Genomic DNA, 20,015 nt, shown 5'->3' on the forward strand with positions numbered 1-20,015 from the left:
GAATTTTTAGGGGGCCCCCTCCCACACATTTTATGGGGGGTTTTTTTGGGTCTTTTTCATAATGGGATTATGCCAGGAAAACCGTCTTTTTACCTTTTATTTTCCCCCAGTGAATTATACCAAGAAAACCCTCTTTTTACCTATTATTCCCCCCTCCCAAGGTCTCCCACTCCTTCCTTGAGACCCAGTCCCAGTTTCCCTGGGGGGGATTGTCTCACTCTTTTGTTATCATTCGCTTCATCTCTTTTCTGGCCGCTTTTCTCGAGAAAAAGACGGAAACACAGTATGGGAAACTACCGCTCTCACTTGGCAAGTCTGGGATAACCAGCCCGCCTCTCATTCACACACATTCACCCCCCCCCCCTTATCCACCCCCTCCCAACAAATACTTACCTATTCTTTGTCCTTGGGTCTTGGTTCTTCATGTACACGTTAGTCTTAGGGGCTAATTACTGCGGTTTTAGGGAATCCTTTCCCTTTTCTTTGTTTTATTGCCTCATTTTGTCCATCAGATCATAACCTGCATCTGTCGGTAACACCAGGGGAACAGAGCGAGGCTGCCAAAATAGGGCAGGACGCGTCTTCCTCACCCTGATTCTCCTAAGGCACCGTCAGAGAGGTGTTAGAAACCATCCTCTGCTACCATAATTGTGAAAAACGCCAGTCACTTAGTTTTTAAAAATTTAAAAGTTTAATAATAATAAAATGGTTATAGAAATAGTAATACAATTAGAGTAATACAAATTTAGAGTTAGGACAATTGCAAGAAAATAAAAAGCAAAGAATTATGGATGTCCTGATGCTCTCGGACACTAAGTCACGAAAAGCATGCCTTGTGAACAAAGGAATAACCCTTAAAAGCAATAGCCTGTTGCATATTCATATATCTCATACATGATGCATAAATCCCTTGCAAATTAAGAACTTTTCTGGTTTTTGTCAACTTCTTCCCCGTAATCCTGGTGGTTCCACAAAGACGGAGAGAAGGTGGAGGAATGTTTGTCTTTTCCAATAAGGAGGCAGTAACTCTTTATGGGCCCTTTTGCTGTTATCTCTGTGTGAAGAGTTTCTTTATTATCTCATCTCTTTCTTGAGCTAGTTAACAAGTATCTTACATAGCATAGTTTCTATTTTAACATTGTGTTATAACTTAAAAATATATTTAACACACTACTTAAGAGAATTAATACAGCATAGCTTTCTAACATTACACATATAATACTCATTGTAATATTTGCAAAAAGCCAATCATAAAGTATGCATTTTTCACAAAAACCTAAACAATATTAAACAATAAAACCTCTTGCTGCTCCAAAAGAGGGACAAACTCAGAAAGTCCCCTCCATGGGTTGCAGCTCGGCTCACTCAGTCTCTTATCAGTCCCTCCGGCGCTGGAAATGCCGTGGCCCAGGCCCAGCCGGCTGGGCCAGAGGTGCGAGCTGTGGCTGCTCTTCTGGGTGTTCAGTCCAGAGCAGTTTTAAACAGGTCCAAAGAAAAGGAAAAAAAAAACAGTCCAGAGAACTTCTTTGCCTCAGCTAGCTAAAACTAACTAAAAGCAAAGGAGAGCTCTGTCCCGCTGTCTGTCCATCCGCAGACAACACAGTCTAGGAGCAGGAATGTGGAGGAGTGAGTGCCGTTTCTGAAAACAAACTGTGAGCTTCTTCTCTCCCCCCTTCACACTCGGGAACAAGTCTTAAAGGTGCAAAATTTATTATTCAGCATAAACAGAACAGATGATTGGGGATAAAAGCATCATACAGTCAACCCAAAGCAGGTATTGTTTTAAAGATGAGTTGTTTAAAGGTAAAAGTTCCTGTTATTTATTTTTTTAAATTATCTTTATTTTTGGGAATAGAATTTTTCTTTTTTTTTTGGAAGTATAGGATTATTCTGTTTTCTTTTTTTGTTTAAACTTTTTATGGGATTATAGTTATTTTAATATTTGCTTACTTTAACATGGAGGTTTTTATTCTATATTAATTTGAACACTTCTATCTCTTTATAGTTTTATGTGTTATAAGGAAAAAGAGGGTTTTTTTATAGCTTATAAGAGGATTTTAGTTCTAAAAATAAGGTATCTTTCTTTTTCTTATTTGGGACCTAACTTTTTCTTTACTGACTTTCATGTTTTAAGTTGTTCTTTTATATGTTTGTATCTTGTTGGTTTTTTTACTTGAGGGAGGATTGAAGTACTGAAAGTGTTAATACCCCACCTAGGGCCTACCTGACCCCGGTAATTTGTGGTGGGGAGCTATGGTTGGGTTGTGTCAGGATTGGCCTCATGGTTGGTCTTTGTTTTTTTGTATGGGTTGTAAGGGTCTCTGGTCTCAGCTCTGCTGGGGGGAGGGGGTTTGACGGTAAGGTCTTTATAGTTGTGGTTATTTTTGTTCTGGTTAGGGCTCCACAGCCTCCCTTGTCTTCTTGTTTGGTAGCTGCTGGGGCCCGGCCCGTCCAGACCGGAGCCGATGGGAGGGCCGGCGGGTGGCCCGGGGAGGGGGGAAGAGGCCTGGCCTATGGCAGGATGGCCCGGCCCGGCCTGGCCGAGACGGGGGGAGGGGCCTGGGCCCACTACTTCTTCACTGATCGGAAAGGAAAGAGCGAGTTCTCGGGTTTTTTTTGTCTTTAACATGTGTGTTTCAGAGAGGCGTGTCTAGCTTCTTAGTGGTTTAATAGACTGTCAGTTACACAAAAAGCTTTGCATCACTTCTCTGAATTTCCTCTCATTCCAAACCATGACGCTGCTTACCAAGCACATCATACCAAGCACACTGTTAACTTCTGCATTCCTTCTTCAGGATTCTGCTTTCTATTGCCAAGGCTTATGGCCTACTAATACTAACATATCCACTTCTGTAATGAGCTGAAGAGTTGTCCCAGCTCAGCTTTCTAGTTGTATTTCTACATGTCCCACTTTCTTTTCCACCAGTAAAATTTTCTTTGTGGATTTATCAGTCTCTGAACACATTGCAAAACACATGGCAAACAAATCATCATAAGCAATAATATGGCTAAAATATAAATTCCTGTTTTAGCTAAGTGTTTAAGCCAGCCAGTAAGCCCCCATCCCCCACATATATGTCCAAGCCAGTCACTATCATCTACTCCTCTTAATTTGGTTACACTGTCTTGAAGGGCCTGTATGTTAGCAGGAATAGACAAAGAGTTGTCAGAAAGATTCATGCAGCATAAGCCTTCAAAACCCTTGCAACCGTGTCCATGCGCCAAAAGTAAAAAATATATCGCATATCTATTTTGCAGTGTGGCATGTCTCACTCTATCAACAACTGTTAATAAGCCTGTTAAAGCAGAGCTAGTAGCATTAGTTTGCTTTGCAAGCCATCAGTCAAGGTTATTTAAAGCTTTTAATGCGTGTGCCATGCCTATAGATGGAAAAATTGAGGCAAATAATTGGACTCCAATGTTCCAGGATTTGATGTTATCATCACAATCTGGGCTATATATGTATATGCAACTACCTCTCCTTCATCGAGAAGGAGTCCTACCAGAAAAACCAGCCTGAGAGGGCAGATCCGGCTCCCAAAAATACTGACGTGGAAGCTAGCCATGCTCCTTCCCACAAACCAATTTTAAAATGACACAATCACCAAAAGAACAGTGCAAAGGATCACACTGTGGGCAATCCCGAAGTCAGTGTTCTGATTCGCAATGCCACTTTCTTCGGCACTTAAAATCACCAAGTCCACACTTGGTGGGAATAGTCTCTGCAAATAAAACAAGGGATAGGGTTATTTTCACATCGAAGTCCAAGCCTCCTTTCACTCCGTCTCTGCCATTTTTCTTGGAGGGAGACTTGTTCTGCAATTAGAGCTTCTACTATCTCTGGAACAAGTCAACCCTACAGCTTGTGAAGTGGTGAGAGGTTGATGAGTCCCCTCAGGTCAGATAGAAGCTGGTTCGGGTGGCCGCGGGCTCTTGGGGGATCGGGACTCTGCAGTCTGAGAAGGCAGAGATGAGGGTGAAGTGGGCAAAACCGGGGAGGAAGTGCCGGGGTGATCAGGATCCTCAGGAGAGGTATGCAAGGATTCTCTGATAGGTCTCACGTTCTTGTCTGGGATCCACCTCGGGCCGTTTTCTGTGGAGACACAAGCAAAACCTCTTCCCCATGTGACAAGGGGATAAGGTCCCATATTTTTACCTGTTTCTGGGTCCTTAATAAGGACAAGGGCTTACTGCTTAACTTCTAACTGAGGGGTTTTGCCAAAATGCCTTACAAATGGAGGGTTAGGATCCATGAGGGAACAATTTAAAAAGTTAAAAACATACAATGCCTTCTGTAATCACTCTGCCGGGGTAGCATTCCCCATTCCCCCTTTCTGTTGTAACAAAAGACGCTTCAGTGAAGCACGGCCATTTCGATTATAACTTGGCCCGTGGAGGAATGAGGAATCCCTGTTTTGTGTGTTACCCCCCAGAGGGCAAGGAAATTTGCAACTCTCTGAGAAATATATGCTGGGCCATTATCAGTTTTGACTTGTGAGGAGATACCCAGGACTACAAAGGCACTCGTAAAGTGGCAGCAAATGTCTTTTGCTGATTCTCCTGTATGACAGGATGCAAATAAAGCACCCGAAAAGGTATCAATAGAGGAATGAATGTACTTAAGTCTGCCAAATTCGGGAAAATGGGTAACATACGTTTTCCAAATTTGAAGGCTTTCAAGTACTCTAGGGTCAACACCTCCTGCAATGGAGGGGAAGGAGTGTCTTTGACAGTCTGGGCACACAGCCACAATACTAACAGCTTGGTGTGTAAAGTCAAAGGCGCGGGTGAGTGCAGCAGCATTCTGGTGAAAAAAAGAGTGACTGAGTTTTTCCTGGGAAAAGTGATCCAGCAGTTGAACAGGTAGGGTAAGTAAATCTGCTTGCCGGTTTCCTTCTGCAATAACACCAGGTAAAGTAGTGTGAGACCTGACATGCATGACAAAATAGGGGTGCTGCCTAGTATCTAAAAGGAAAACAAGTTGTAACCACTGAAACAATTCCTTGTTGGGAACATCCTTTAGTACGGCAGCTTCAGCTCTCTCCACAAGTCCTGCAACATAAGCAGAATCTGTTATTAAGTTAAAAAGGGAAAAGGGTAACAAATCGCTGGAAGTCCTGCACAACAGCTGCCAATTAAGCAATCTGGGGAGAACCTGAAAGAGTAGTGAAATCTGAATCCCATTGGTTGAGATCTGTTTTCCATCAAAGCAGTACCGACTTGTGGGTGCAGCCAGATCCATCTGTAAAAACAGTTAAAGCTTGTAACAGAACCTCACTTCTCTTGGGTCATGTTAGGAGATTAAAGCTGGTTGCCACAAGCTGGTGATTCAGGGAATATGTAGAAAGTTGTCCAGAAAAGTCAGTGTGGGCCATTTGAAAAACTTCAGATTACTGCAACAGCCACTGTAAATAGACAGTAGTAATAGGCAAACAGATCAAACAAAAATCCACACCTGCAAGTGTGGTAAGTCTCTGTCTAGCTTTTACAATGAGCAAAGCAAATATCTCATGTTGTGTGCTTATAGTTTTAGACATTTGGTGTGGCAGAAAAATCCACTCTATGGTCAGCAAGGGGTCAGGCACTTTAGGATCTCACTGAAAAGTCAAAGCATGGGGTTGCCTAGCCAGATTCAGAATTATTAAAGAAAAAGGCAACTCAGGGGCCCATTCGGCCACTTGCTGATTTGAAATAGCATCAACTACTTGCTGCAGTGCCTGGCAGGCTTCTGGTGTGAGCTCCTGAGGCAACAGGAGATCTGGCTCTCCTTTTAACAGATCAAACAAAAGGCTCACATCTGCATTTGAGATTCCTAGCAAGGAACAAACCCAATTAATTGAACCCAAAAGCTTTTGAGCATAATGCACACTGCAAATGTTTGTTTGACTTTGTAAAGGCTGAGGAGAAATACTCTGGGTCCTAATGCACCAGCCGAGGTATTTCCAAGGGGGTTGATGCTGGATTTTTTCGGAAGCAACACAAAGCTCTGCCTGGGTTACAGCAGCAACAACAAGGGCTAAGGCTTCCTCCACAAGTTCCTGTTTTTCTTCTGCAATAAGAATGTCATCCATGTAATGATATAATAAGGCAGCAGGCATCTTTTGGCGACTGGGGCTGAGGACCCTCGCAACAAACCACTGGCAAATAGTACGACTGTTTTTCATGCCCTGGGGAAGGACCACCCAGTGATACATTTGCAGGGGTGCTTGCATATTGGTGCTTGGGACAGAAAAGGCAAATTCAGGAACATCATCAGGATGCAAAGGAATGTCAAAAAAACAGTCTTTTAAGTCAATGACTGTCAGGTGCTAATCTCGAGGGATCATGGTGGGAGATGGACAACCTGGCCGGAGTGCTCCCATGTCCTCCATAGCAACATTGATTTTGCGGAGGTCTTCCACTTGACAGTTTGTTTTTTAATTACAAACACAGGTGAATTCCAGGGACTGGTAGAGGGGACTATATGTCCCTTCTGAAGTTGTTCTTGGATAAGGTCAGTAAGAGCACACAATTTAGGTAGTGGGAGGGACCACTGGTCCACCCAGAGGTGTGTATCAGTTTTCCAGCTTAATTTCAGGGTGTCGCGTGCCACAATGGCCCCTATTAAAAATCAGACTGAATTTTGAGACCCCATTGAGAAAGTACATCTCGTCCCCATAATACCATGGGTACAGGCAGAACAAACAGTTTTACTGAGGCTATGTGACCTTCAGGTCCCGTCACCTGAGTTAGATTGCGACTTTGATAACTGCGACTGCTCCTCCCAGTCCCAGTGAGGGCTTGGGGTATCTCTGTGAGGGGCTATGTGGGGAGCCACTTGGCTTGAGAGATAACAGTGACATCGGCTCCGGTAGCTAAAATACCAGTGAGTGTTATCTGCTCCCCCTGTAATGTCAGGGTACATTTGCAAATGGGACGTTCGTCAGAAATTGTTTGTGCCCACAGTATTTGTGGGGTTCCCCTAGAACCAAATCCTCCCACCCTTGTTTTGCATTCTTTTACAGGGGATGACAAATTGTGTGAAAAGGGAATCAATTGTGAGATATGTGTACCTTGAGGGACAGTACAGGGTGGAAAGGGGGTCCAAGCCATGATTTTAATTTCCCCAACAGAGTCTGAGTCTATAACTCCTGGGAGGACAAAAAGTCCTCAAAGGGTAGTTGAAGACCTCCCCACCAGCAAAGCACTTTTCTGGGGTGCTGGTGGGCCAAAAATTCCTGAAGAGAGTAAATGAACAGAAGAATCAAGCTGTTACTGTGATTGAGGTTGCCAGGTCCAGCCCGGCAGTGCCTGCAGTTGCTGAGTGAAGACTTGAGGCGATCCTCTGCTGGGTGTCCTTGGTGGATGCATCTGCAGAGTTGGCATCTGCAGTGACAGCATCTGCGGTGGCGGCTGAGATATTTGTGTAGGAGCGTGGTGCCTGCCCATGCTGCAGTTCCAGTTTTCCTGGATCGGGTGACCTTCGAAATCATACTTAGAGTAACATTGGTTAGCAAAATGATGACCCTGATGACACCGTGGACATACATCAGGGGTTTTTGACTTAGCTCCTTTCTGAGCAAAGCAGTCTTTTTTAAGTTGGCCAGGTTTGCCACAGCTGAAACAGACTCCCAGAATTCCAGAGGGACCTTTGATGGCTGCAAAAGCTGTGGCCATGGCTTCATACTGATGTTCTACTGTCCCAATACAGTTGCACGCTTCAGCCATTTCAATAAGAGCTGGTTCTTGGTTAGGCAGGGACTTAAGCAGTTTTTTACAGTCTGTGTTTACATTTTCAACAGCAAGTTTTACAAGCAAAATTTCACAGGCGTCAGAATTATCAATTTGGCATTAAAGTGCTTTCTTAAGGCGGTCAATAAACTGCTTGTAGGGCTCTTTAGGCCCCTGGACAATGGTTGTGAACGCTTTCTGTCTGCGCTCACTCCCTGATTGGGGTGGTCCGGAAAGGTGGAAAAGTCTCTCCTCCAACCCGTGCCTCCAAAGAAAGACTTAGTAGTCTTCAGTCGTCCGGTCTCAAGGTAGTTTATTGTATGTTATCTAAAAGATTTTCTTCCTGAACTGCTGCAGTCCGTTCAGCAGTCAGGCAAAGGCACACTCCGACACCCAGGGGGCTGATGCCTTCTTTTATATCATACATGATGTATTAAATATTTATGGTTTTTCCCCAATGCCTATCACCTATATTGAATAGTGACTTTCTACTCTAAACCAATCTGTGAGTGCCAACATCACCAAGAACATGGAGGTTAGGAAGAAGAAAGAAAGAGGACAGGGCACACCCAAATCCCTCCATCTTAGAACTTCTGACCCCCATGTACAAAACTCAGACCCCTCTGTACAAGGCCTAAAACCCCCCTGTACAGCACTCAAAAATTCTTCCTTTCACTTTGTGACTACTTCTACTATAATATCTAAACTTTTGTGATTTCTTGTTCTTCCTGCAAGGTTGGTAAATTGTTCCATGGATCAGGTTCAAAGCCACAAGGGTCTGTGGCTGCATTCCAGGGTCTCAAATGCTTTTGACCTGGGCCCGGAACAACCAAGAATGTCCAAGGGACATTCTGGGTTCCGACATCTCCCCCTCCTGTTTGCACCAAGAAAACCTGCCTTGCCATTTTGTCCATGACCCACCGAATGCATAGAAAAAATGCACGGCAGAACAAGCAGAAGAACTAGAAATCCTATCAGAATATAAAATGCTATTTTCAAAAGCTCCCTCCACAACGGTGAGAGACTAAAAAAGTTGATGAAATCATCCCACCAGGATCCTGTAACTTTTTGCAATTTGCTGATGCTGTTTTGCATTTGTTTTATATTTTCATGGATAAATTTCGAGTGATTGGACAAGTTCATGCAGCACATTCCCTCAAATTCTTCACACCCGTGCCCATGCGACAGCAGCAAATAATCAATTGCCGCCCAGTTCTGAAGTGTTGCTTGTCTTGCACTGTCGATGTCTGTTAACATGTCACTCAGTGCAGAGGAAATGGCATGAGTATGTTTGCTCAACCAACATGCCATGTGGTCCAATTGCGTCAAGGCCACCCCTGATGCTGCTTGGGGTGAGAAAATTGCTACTGCAATTCTCCGAGCCTTGTTCCAGATATAAACTTCATCATTACAATTTGGACTGTATTGTTCAATGGATCTTATTTCCCTGCGTGTCTGTTCCTGAGGTGTTTTTGCATTGGGGACCTTAAGAAAGGTTTGGCAAGCTGCATCCCAGACTCCATCAAGGGCTTCCCTTGGGTAGTCTTGCAACTGGGCGTCCGGATCTGTGTATGGTGCCATTCTCATAAGCTGTCTGATTGTGAGGCCCACCAGGGTCTGATTAGCATGACCCACATAAGTTATAAGAAGGTTTTGCAGACCCTTCTCCCACTCCTTTTCCCATAAGCTGTATTGAATGAGGCATAGCAGTAGCCGAGCAAGAGTTTTTAAATTGTGCGGGGTCATTACATGAGCAGCAAACACAGAATCTAGCATGTTTACAAAACGTAGTGAACTGATGCCGTGCTCGGTAGCTGCCCGTCGGAGCTCTTTTATTTTTGGGAAAGACAGCTGTTCCCAATGGGCAATTTGCTTTCAGGGTCCCAAATATACTACCGGTGCCACAATTCTTTCAGCAATGTCAAATTCCCCCTCCCTTAATGCTTGCTGTTTTAAACAGACCTAGTTGTCATGAGTGTTAGGGGGATAGAAATCAGGTTCTTTGTCAGGATCGATGGGCCTGGGATCAAAGCGGTCCTCTTCTTTGTTTTCCTCGCTGTTCTCTGGGCAGTAGCCAGCAGCGAAACCCCCTACAGAGTGCAAAGGGCTCCCCTCCCTTTCCCTCGTCTAGTAAGGGGGGTTACCGGGGCTGTGGGTCATGTTTGTTTGCTGTGGAGGGAGAGACACAGTCTCTTCAGAATGTAAGGAATTCTGAGACTCCACCGTAAAGGGGGGGGGGGGGGAGGGGAGGGGGTGGAACGGCAATCTGTTTGACTTTAGCAGCAGTCTCTTAAGATTTTAAAGAACATTGAGCTTCTGCTGTAGAGGGAGGGCAGGCATTCCCTTTAGCCTGGGACTTTTCTTGGGCCTTTAAGACCTCAAAAATCACCCACCAGGAGGGCAGCATTTCTGCAGCCTCTTTATTTCCCTTGGTAGCAGAATCCCATAGCTTAATTCGCGCTTTGTCCCACAAATCTGTCACAAAGACTGTAGATTCTGTGACTCCTGGTATCTCAGCTGCTGCCCATCATAATAGGACTTTTAAGTCATGTGAGGGCACAGTTTTGCCATGCTGTTGCAACAGCTTAGACATAAGTTCAAAAACGTCTCTTTCCTAGGCAGACATCCCCTGACCCATTGTCCCCTGCAGCAGTTAACCTCCTATATCCTGGAGGGATACCTCACCTACTTTATCCCAGAAGGGTTCGTTTCCTGCCGGCTTTCCTGCTTCCTCACAGCAGCACTTCATTCTGCAGGGCTCGTAGTCAGTCGCTCAGCTAGATGATCATTGCTTCCTCACCACAAGGGCACCATTTGATGGCAATTAATAAAGAGACAGGGTCTTCATGGTTTGCATACATGAAGCCATTTATTGATACACACAGCTGAGTTTATATACCTTTTCAGTTGTAACTAAAAATAGCACAACTATAACATTTATGTAACTAGGTAACATTGCTTAATTCAAAGCCTCATACACACTAGCACAGGTATGTGCAATTTTACATAATTTCTGCTTACCAAGTACATTGTACCAAGAACATCATTAACTTTTGCATTCCTTCTTCAGGGTTCTGCTTTCTGTTACCAAGGCTCGCGGCCTACTAATGCTAACATATCCACTTCTGTCATGAGCTGAACAGTGCTCCCAGCTCAGCTTTCTAGCTGTATTTCTAGCTCTATTTCTATTGTATTTTTATATGTTTAGCAAATTACCATAAATGACAAAAATCCCCAATTAGAGACATAAGTGGTGAGGTAATGCTCCCCCCATTCAACCCCCTTTGAATTCCCCCTCTTTTAGATAGTAACTAAGCTTTGTTTATGAAAATGTGTCTCAGAGAGCTAGTTTCAACCTTGACTTCCCACAGAATCTAACCTTGGACCCCCAGCTTGGAGGCACTGGGGAATTTATTTTGTCCTTCTGTCTAATAGAGTAGGTAAAATGATAGCTACAAATACTATGATAGGCTACAGAGCTACAAATATACATGTAAAGAATATAGAAAATATATAAAAGAAAAAAAGGCAAAACCCAATTTGACATCATCCACAGGGCTCAGTATTGGATCCAGTCCTGTTTAATATCTTTATCAATGATCTGGATGAGGGGATCAAGTGTATGCTCACCAAGTTTACAGGTGTCACCAAGTTGACTGGGAGTGTTGATCTGCCAGATGGTAGAAAGACTCTATGTTAGATCATGTGGAGGGGGATGGTGAGGGGCGCAGGAGACAGAGACCACTCACCCCGATGTTCGTGTGGCACAGAGAGATTTTCTTTTCCAACCCCTCCTTTATATATGGCATTTGAAAGACCCAGTCTGGATGTTCTCATTGGTTTGAATTCCACGCCCCTTCAGGTCCTGGCCAGTGAGGTGGCTGCAGCATTGGGAGATATTTGGTTGGCCAACACCCTTGTCAATCACTGTAACAACTCTCTACAGTGGTATCTGGACAGATTGGATCAATGGGTCAAGGCCAGTTGTTTGAGGTTCAACAAGGCCAAGTGTTGGGTTCTGCACTTAGGTCCCAACAAACTCCATGCACCACTACAGGTTAGGGGAAGAGTGTCTGAAATGATGCCTGGCAGAAAAGGATGTGGGAGGGTTGGTTGACAGTCAGCTGAACATGAGCCAGCGTGTGCCCAGGTGGACAAGAAAGCCAATGGCATCCTAGCTTATATCAGCAATAGTGTTGCCAGCAGGACTAGGGAAGTGATTGTCCCCTTGTACTCTGCACTGGTGATGCTGCACCTTGAGCACTGTGTTCAGTTTTGGGCACCTCACTACAAAAACCACATTGAGGTGTTGGAGTGTGTCCAGGGAAGGGCAAAAAAGATGGGGAAGTGTCTAGAGCATAAATCTTATGGGGAGCAGCTGAGGGAACTGGGGCTGTTTAGCCTGGAGAAAAGGAGGCTCAGAGGGACCTTATAGCTCTCTACAGCTACTTGAAAAGAGGTTGTAGTGATGTGGATGTTGGTCTTTTCTCCAAAATGACACGCAATAGTTGAGCCAGAGAAGGTTTAAAATGGATATTAGGAAAAATATCTTCAATGAAAGGGTTTTCAAGCATTGGAACAGAATACCCAGGGAAGTGTTGGAGTCAGCATCCTTGGAGGTATTGAAAAGGTATGTAGATGTGTTGCTTAGGGACATGGTTTAGTGGTGGACTTGGCAGTGTTAGGTTTGCAGGTGAACTCAATGATCTTAAAGGTCTTTTCCAACCTAAATGATTCTATAATTTCTTTGAAATAAGAGGATCTGAAACTTAGTGGAATTGAAGGGCCTTTTACAACGAGTGCATAACTGAAGCATCAGGAATTGTTTTCAGGACTTGGCATTATTTGCTTTTCCTGGCTCTGTGTTTTATATATGTGTGACTGTAACATGGAGGGGTGGGTCAGAGACAGAGACAACACACACCCAAGGTCCGTGTGGCAAGAGAGAGAGCTTTATTCTTTGAACCCAGCCTTATATAGGGGGTTTGAAATGTCCCAGTCTATAATGTTCATTGGTCTGCTCTTAATACCTCCCAGTTTCCTGACCAGCGAGATGTCTGCAGCTTAAGATGGAACGTTATTGATTGAGGTCCCTGTCTGTAACCGAATTAATTGCTCAGCCACAGACTAGCTGTGATATATAATGACTTAAATTTTGAATGTCTAAGGCTTTGAAATGTTATTTCAGACTTTAGGAACAAAACTTTGTGAAATTTTAAGGATAATTCTAATAAAACAGAAGGGAAACATTTTGGATTTTCTCATTATACCATCTCAAAATTTACATACTTATGTGTTCCTGTGCTTATCACAGAAACAACATACTATTGATATAAAAAGAGGTTTGAGAAAGTTGACTATTATCTTATATGGAAGTATACTGGTCACGGTTATTACACACCCATTTTTGAAAAGGGTAGTGCAGAGTTCCCAGGGAACTACTGACCAGTCAGTCTTACCTCTATGCCTGGTAAGATCATGGAACACATCTTCCTGGAAGACATATTTAAACTTATGAAAAACAGGGAGGTGATTAGAGACAGCCAACATGGCTTCAGCAAGGGCAAGTCATGCCTGACTAATCTAGTGGCCTTCTATGATGGGGTGACTGCATCAGTGGACAAGGGAAGAGCAACTGATGCTATCTGTTGTGGAATTAGTCCTTCCTCTAAATTGGAAAGACATGGGTTTGATAGATGGGCTGTTACATGGATAGGGAATTGGCTAATAGATGCATTCAAAGTCAACAGCTCAGTGTCCACGTAGATACCAGTAATGAGTGGTGTCCCCTAAGGGTCCATACTGGGACCAGTAGTGTTCATTATGTTTATCAACAACATAGTGCTGTTGACACCTGAAGGATGGCATGCCATCCAGAGGGACCTAGACAGGCTCAAGAAGGGGGCTCATGGGAATCTCATAAGGTTTAACATGACCAAGTACAAGGTGCTGTACCTGGGTCAGGGCAAACCCCAGTATCAATACAGGCTGGGGGATTAACAGATTGAGAGCAGCCCTGCAGACAAGGACTTGGGAGTGCTGGTGGATGAGAGGCTGGACATGAGCTGGCCACGTGCACTGGCAGCCCAGAAAGCCAATCATATCCTGGGCTGCATCAAAAGAAGTGCGGCCAGTAGGTCAAGGGAAGTGATTCTGCCCCTCTACTCAGCTCTTGTGAGACTCCACCTGCAGTGCTGCATCCAGCTCTGGGATCCCAAGCACAGGAAAGATATTGACCTGTTGGAGCAAGCCTAGACAAGGCCACAAAGATGATTAGAGGGATGGAGCACCTCTTCTACAAGGAAAGGCTGGGAGAATTGGGATTATTCAGCCTGGAGAAGAGAAGGCTTTTGGGTGACCTAATTGCAGCCTTCCAGTACCTGAAGGGAACTTGCAGGTAAGATGGGACAAGACTATTTACAAGAGCATGTAGTGACATGACAAGGGGGAATGGGTTAAATTGAGAGTAGTTTTAGATTAGATATTAAGAATAAATTCTTTACTGTGAGGGTGGTGAAGAAATGGAACAGTTTGCCCAGAGAAGTTGTGGATGCCCCATCCCTGGAGGTGTTCAAGGCCAGGTTGGATGGAGCTATGTACATGGTCTAGTTGAAGGTGTCACTGCCTGTGGATCGGGGGTTGGAACTAGATGATCTTCAAGGTCCCCTTCCAACACAAACAATTCTATGATTCTCTGATAAACAGTGGGATTGAGTGCACCTGCAGCAAGTGTACAGATGATACCAAGCTGAGCAGAGCAGTTGATTCACTTGTGGGAATGGATGCCATCCAGAGGGACCTTGAAAGGCTCAGTCCATGTGAGCCTCATAAAGTTCAACAAGGCCAAGTACAAGGTACTGCACCTTGGTCAGGGCAATCCCCAGTGTCAATACAGACTGGGGGATGAATGGATTGAGAGCAGCCCTGCAGAGAAGGATTTGGGGGTACTGGTGTATGAAAAATTGAATATGAGCTGGCAATGTGTTCTTGCGGCCCAGAAAGCCAATTGTATCCTGGGCTGAATCAAAGAAGTGTGGCCAGCAGGACAGGAGAGGTGATTCTGCCCCTCTGCTCTAATGAGACCCCACGTGGAGTACTGAATCCAGCTCTGAGGTCCCCAGTACAAGGAAGATGTGGACCTGTTGGAGTGGGTCCAGAGGAGGGCCATGAAAAGGAAATCAGAGGACTGGAACACCTCTCCTATGATGACAGGCTGAGAGCATTGGGGTTGTTCAGCCTGGAGAAGAGAAGGCTCTGGGGAGACCTTATTGCTGCTTTTCAATATATAAAAGGGGCTTATGAAAAGACAAAGAAATTTTTTACCAGGGTCTGTATTGACAGAACTAAGGGCAATGGTTTTAAACTGAGAGTAGGTTTAGATTTGACATAAGGAAGAAATTTCTTGTGATGATGTGATGAGAGTTGTGATGCACTGGAACAGGTTGCCCAGAGGAGCTGTGGATTCCCCATCATTGAAAAGTGTTCATGGTCAGTTTGGATGGGGCTTTGAGCAACCTGATTTAATGAAGGATGTCCATAGCAGGGGGTAGAAGAATTGAATGTAAATGATCTTTAAAGGCTGATCATTCTATGATTCTGTTGTTTGTAGTCAGTTAGAAATCTGTTTTCTTTCTTATGACATGTTCAGTAGCAAGCAAAATTAGTTCTTCTTTGGCAATTTATTTGTTTGAAAATCATATTTCCTGCTATAACAAATAGCGATACAAATGACAATGTGTGGCTGTCCAGTAGTACCAGCCTTCAAACAAAGGAAAACTTGAGCTGCAAGTATACCTAGCTGCTCCTTGATTTGTAATTGCATTTATGACGCTTTTTGCTCTCTCCAAGGTGTTTTAAAAGGTAGTGACCAATTTGGACTGTATTGTGTAGCTTTTTTTGCCATATTTTTTTTAAGTGACTGAAGCTTTTCACTTGATTGTGCGAATTTAAATGTTATGATTTATAAGCAGAAAGTGAAATTAACTGTGTGGTTAAACATGAACAATATTATTTTACCTTTTTCAACTTTACCTTTTTAGCTTCAGTAGCAGTTGGTTTTATTCTGTGAGGATGCCTTAAAATGGAATAATGGAATTGCGATTCATTAAAATTCAATAGATTAATTTCATGCAAAATAAAGTAATTTTCATTGTGCCCAAGAACCAGATCTCTCATCTCATTTATTCAGAATAAAACTTTTCAGAGACTATTATAATTTTTTTAAAGTAAGACTTGAGCAGGAATGAGTATTTGAACATATGTTCAAGTTTCTGTGGAAAATTAGAACCAACTCTGCAGAGGAGTTCCTCTTAACTGGAAGAGATTAGCATTTCTATAATACTAACTTTGACAAGATAAATTGTGAATGCAGACTGACCTCCTTAATCAGGTTAAATCATCACAGAAGTTAAATTTGACAAAAGATACTGTGGAACTCTGCTAAGACTTTAATGAAGAATGAAAGTCTTGAGGTGGGACAAGCTGTTGAAGGAATTATGCATCTTGTTTTTAATAGAGTTAGGATTACATCTTCAGCATTAGTAATTTTATATCCTGTTTTTATTGGTTTTTAAGACTCATTATGAGACTTCATTGATAAGATTGCTATTTGTGTCTTTTGGATCTCTAGCATACATGGGTTGTTCTTTGAGCTTTCATTGTTCCTAGAGACATTTTACTTTGGTCACTGTCACTAATCTAAGGATGGATGTTGTTTTCTGCAACTGATTTTTCTTTTTTTAGATGTTGCTTTTAAGCATTCTTCTAATGTGCATATTGCCATTTAAATGAAGAGTACTATAACTGGTAATTAATTAAAAAATTTATTTTGGAATTAGCTAACATTTGTGAGGAATTTTAATCAGGCAACCCACTAAGTATCACTCTAGAAATGAATATGCATATTGTAACATGCTAAAATAAAGATAATATATATATTTATCACCAATGTGATGATGTAATGTTCATGTTTCTTCATGTTGTATTCACAAATGTCAAGTTACTGTTTGGGTTTATTTAACTCAATAGAATAAAACTTGTGCAACACTGTTTTAGTGGGTTGAAACTGTCAAATAGCTTACATGACTGTTTATCAAAGAAACTGCCATTCACTGGAAGGTATCTTCCTGTGCAAGTTAGATTACAAAAATGAGGAAGGGTAAAAAGTATATTTAATCTAATATCTGCTTTAAAGAGTATCACTTCTCTTGCTGTGACCTTTGCATATAATTTTTCTTGTGTTGTACTAAAAAGGAATGTTTGAAAATGTTGTTGCTACCATGTGCCTTTAAAAATACTTGAAGTCAAAGATACCTGTAAGTGCAGAGGGAAGTGAAATTTCCTTCAGGTGACAAGACAAGTTAGGGAAAACAAATGCTCTGAAGAATTTTAATCAACCACCACTAATGTTTCCACTAGATTCTTCCTACTGAGGTGAGGGAATTATGTTTACCATTCTGCGGAAAGCAACAAGGTAGCAAAAGTATATACTATTAGGTGACATTGTTCTTTCAGAGTTGATTTAGGGCTTTAACAAGCAAGTTTTACTTTTGATGTTCTGTGTAGCAATGCCTAAAATAGTTCTTTTGGCTTAAGCAAACTAGTTTTAGAAACTACTATTGAGAAAGCAACTTATACAAAATATTGAAAGTATTCCACTATTCAGTGTGGGTTTTTTTCTTTTTCCAGAGCAATGTAGTATTCTTTATACCCTAATTTGAATAAGGTACACTAAGCTGTATAAATTAATGTATCTTAAATTAATATATAATAATATATTGCCTTCTTAAAGCATGCAGCTCTTGTCCAGAGTAGAATTTTGAGTATGTACTTGTTTAATGTTATGTTTGTATCTGTGTACAGAAAGCATAGAAACAATGTTGGACCAAGCAAACCTATTTCTCAGCCACGAAGAAACATTGTAGGCTGCAGAATACAGCATGGCTGGAGAGAAGGGAGCGGACCTGTAACACAATGGAAAGGCACAGTTCTTGATCAAGTTCCTGTAAATCCCTCCCTCTATCTTATAAAGTATGATGGATTTGATTGTGTGTATGGACTAGAACTGCACAAAGACGAAAGAGTTTCAGCACTTGAAGTCCTTCCAGACAGAGTTGGTAAGAGGTTTTTTCCTATATGTGCATATGTTGTCAGAACATTTAAATTTTATTAAATTACTTTTCAGTACATGGCAGATAATGTAAATGCTCTGTTCAATTTTTATTTTTTTTTAGTTCACAAGGTTTTGATGATAGCAGAGAGATTAGTGCTGTCTCTTGTCTTTAAATTGTATGTAGAAAATTCTGTGGGTTTTCTTTTTGAGAGTCTTATCCCTAACGAGCTTATGTACATGTAGTGTCAATATTTCTATTAAAATTTAAACTCTGAGTCAACTGAGAAATGTCCTGACTATGCTATCTTGCATGTGTTTGACATTAATTATGTGTTTGGTTGGGGTTTTTTTAATGTGCTTTCAATAGGTATTAATACAAGTGGAGGGAAAAAAAGCATTTTCTAAGTGAAATAACTTAGTAACTAGTAACTTAACTAGTAACAAGGCTTTATTGTTTCTTATAATTAGCACAGAATTGTTAAACTGCAGGTGTTTCCAAACTGTAAAGTTCAAGGTTTGACCTAATAATGGTTTTTTTTTTCTGAATGGAATCAATTCTTGGGTTTCCTGACTGCAAAGAAAGCAGTAGCAGTCTCTAGAATGGGGTTAGGGGGAACCAAACCTAACACCTTCATTAATAACTTCATACAGCTGCTCTGTGATTTAGCTTCTCTTCCTCTCCTCCTCCTCCCCTTCAGTATAAATATTTAAAATACAGATGCTATTCCTTGCTGTGGCTTTACCTTGCATTATGATAGTTTGATTGGGGGGAGTGCAATGATGGAAAATGTCATTAAACAGTGTTAACATGTTAAATTAATTCTTCGAGTTCTGCTGTTCTTTGGTTTTCAACTCTCTGAAATGGGCATTATTTGTTTTTTATGTGAATTGACTAACTTTCAAATTAATTTATTCATGAATCTGGATAAAGATTATTTTTGTAAAGATTTATTTCTGTACTTTTTGAATGGACATACTATTGAACTGCTACCATTTCAGCTTCATCTCGAATTAGTGATGCCCACCTGGCAGACACAATGATTGGCAAAGCTGTGGAACATATGTTTGAGACAGAGGATGGCTCAAAAGATGAATGGAGGGGGATGGTCTTGGCTCGAGCTCCTATTATGAACACATGGTTTTATATTACCTACGAGAAAGATCCTGTGTTGTATATGTACCAACTCTTAGATGACTATAAAGAAGGTGACCTTCGCATTATGCCCGATTCCAGTAAGTAGACTGGTTGCTTTTTCTTCTGAAAAGTGGCATCTCTCTGTATTATTATACAGCTTATGGGTTATGTATGGAAAAGAGAGTTGAGAAACAAGTATCTTTTTAAGTATCAAAACTAGCAAAGGTTGCAGCACAACTGAAAAAATATCTTTATTAAACAACTTCTGAAATATTTTCCTTGAGTCAGTGGTGAAATATGCAATAAATACTGTAAAATCATTTTCTGTTATAATTTCTAATTTTTATAAAGATATGCATACTGTTATGAAGAGATTACACTTAGTTTTTTTTCACAGGGACAAACTAGAATCTTTCCATTGTTATTTTCTTATAGAAGTGTCACAAATCAAGGAGTTCTATTTTTGAAGCAGTTGTTATAAAAATAATGTTTTGGGGCTAACTAAAATAGGTTAATTTAGTTTGGGTAAGCATCATCAGTTTGGAAAGTTTTTGAATAGTTTCTTGGAGGAAAGAAGCACTAATATTTTCAAAATTCATTTTCTCTCACATGTTTAAACATATAAACAGGGGAAAAAATTCAATAGGTTAGGAGGAATATTTTTTCTTTCTTTTTTCAAGTGAAAGTTATTGGCTTTTTTCCTATAAATATTTTTTGCAGAATCAGTGTTGTTCAAGGGATTTCAGCAAAAAAAAAAACCCAAAAGTTTGTCGATAATATTGTGCTCTCACTTCTGTCTTGTGTCTCAAAAGTGCTTCTCCGACAGAAAGGCAATTTTGACTTTAAAGTAAATTATTAATTTGATAGCCAAACAGTAATTATGCAATGCACTACATAAATATTATTTTAAATTAATTAATTGAGTTTCTCAGACTGTCTTCCTTCAGATCTAGCACTGGCTGAGTAAACAAGTGGCACTTATTTGCATAACCTCTGTAGTAATCCTATGGTTTTAGATTTTTTCCAGCCTAACAAAAAGCAACTTATCTGTGGCCTGAG

At 41.6% G+C, this 20,015-nt stretch overlaps 1 protein-coding gene and 1 long non-coding RNA gene across 7 annotated transcripts in view; one reads left to right on the forward strand and one right to left on the reverse strand.

The window, feature by feature from the left end:
- Nucleotides 1-1,895, reverse strand: part of LOC137465604 (uncharacterized) — a 93,880-nt gene extending 91,985 nt beyond the window's left edge. The window contains exon 1 of the long non-coding RNA XR_010994718.1: nt 1,547-1,895. This is a non-coding gene — a long non-coding RNA (uncharacterized lncRNA). The remainder of the gene's footprint in view (nt 1-1,546) is intronic.
- LOC137465601 (spindlin-Z-like) overlaps nt 1-20,015 on the forward strand; it is a 122,224-nt gene that overhangs the window by 97,580 nt on the left and 4,629 nt on the right. For 4 of the 6 annotated variants that reach the window (XM_068177673.1, XM_068177671.1, XM_068177670.1 and 1 more), the window contains 3 exons: nt 13,880-14,107; nt 17,572-17,825; nt 18,821-19,054. In XM_068177673.1, the coding sequence (XP_068033774.1) occupies nt 13,980-14,107; nt 17,572-17,825; nt 18,821-19,054 (616 nt within the window). In that variant the 5' untranslated portion in view covers nt 13,880-13,979. The remainder of the gene's footprint in view (nt 1-13,879; nt 14,108-17,571; nt 17,826-18,820; nt 19,055-20,015) is intronic. The other 2 variants (XM_068177676.1, XM_068177675.1) reach the window with 1 other exon arrangement.

Source organism: Anomalospiza imberbis (genome assembly GCF_031753505.1).
Source record: "Anomalospiza imberbis isolate Cuckoo-Finch-1a 21T00152 chromosome W unlocalized genomic scaffold, ASM3175350v1 scaffold_31, whole genome shotgun sequence".
Lineage (NCBI taxonomy): Eukaryota > Metazoa > Chordata > Aves > Passeriformes > Viduidae > Anomalospiza > Anomalospiza imberbis.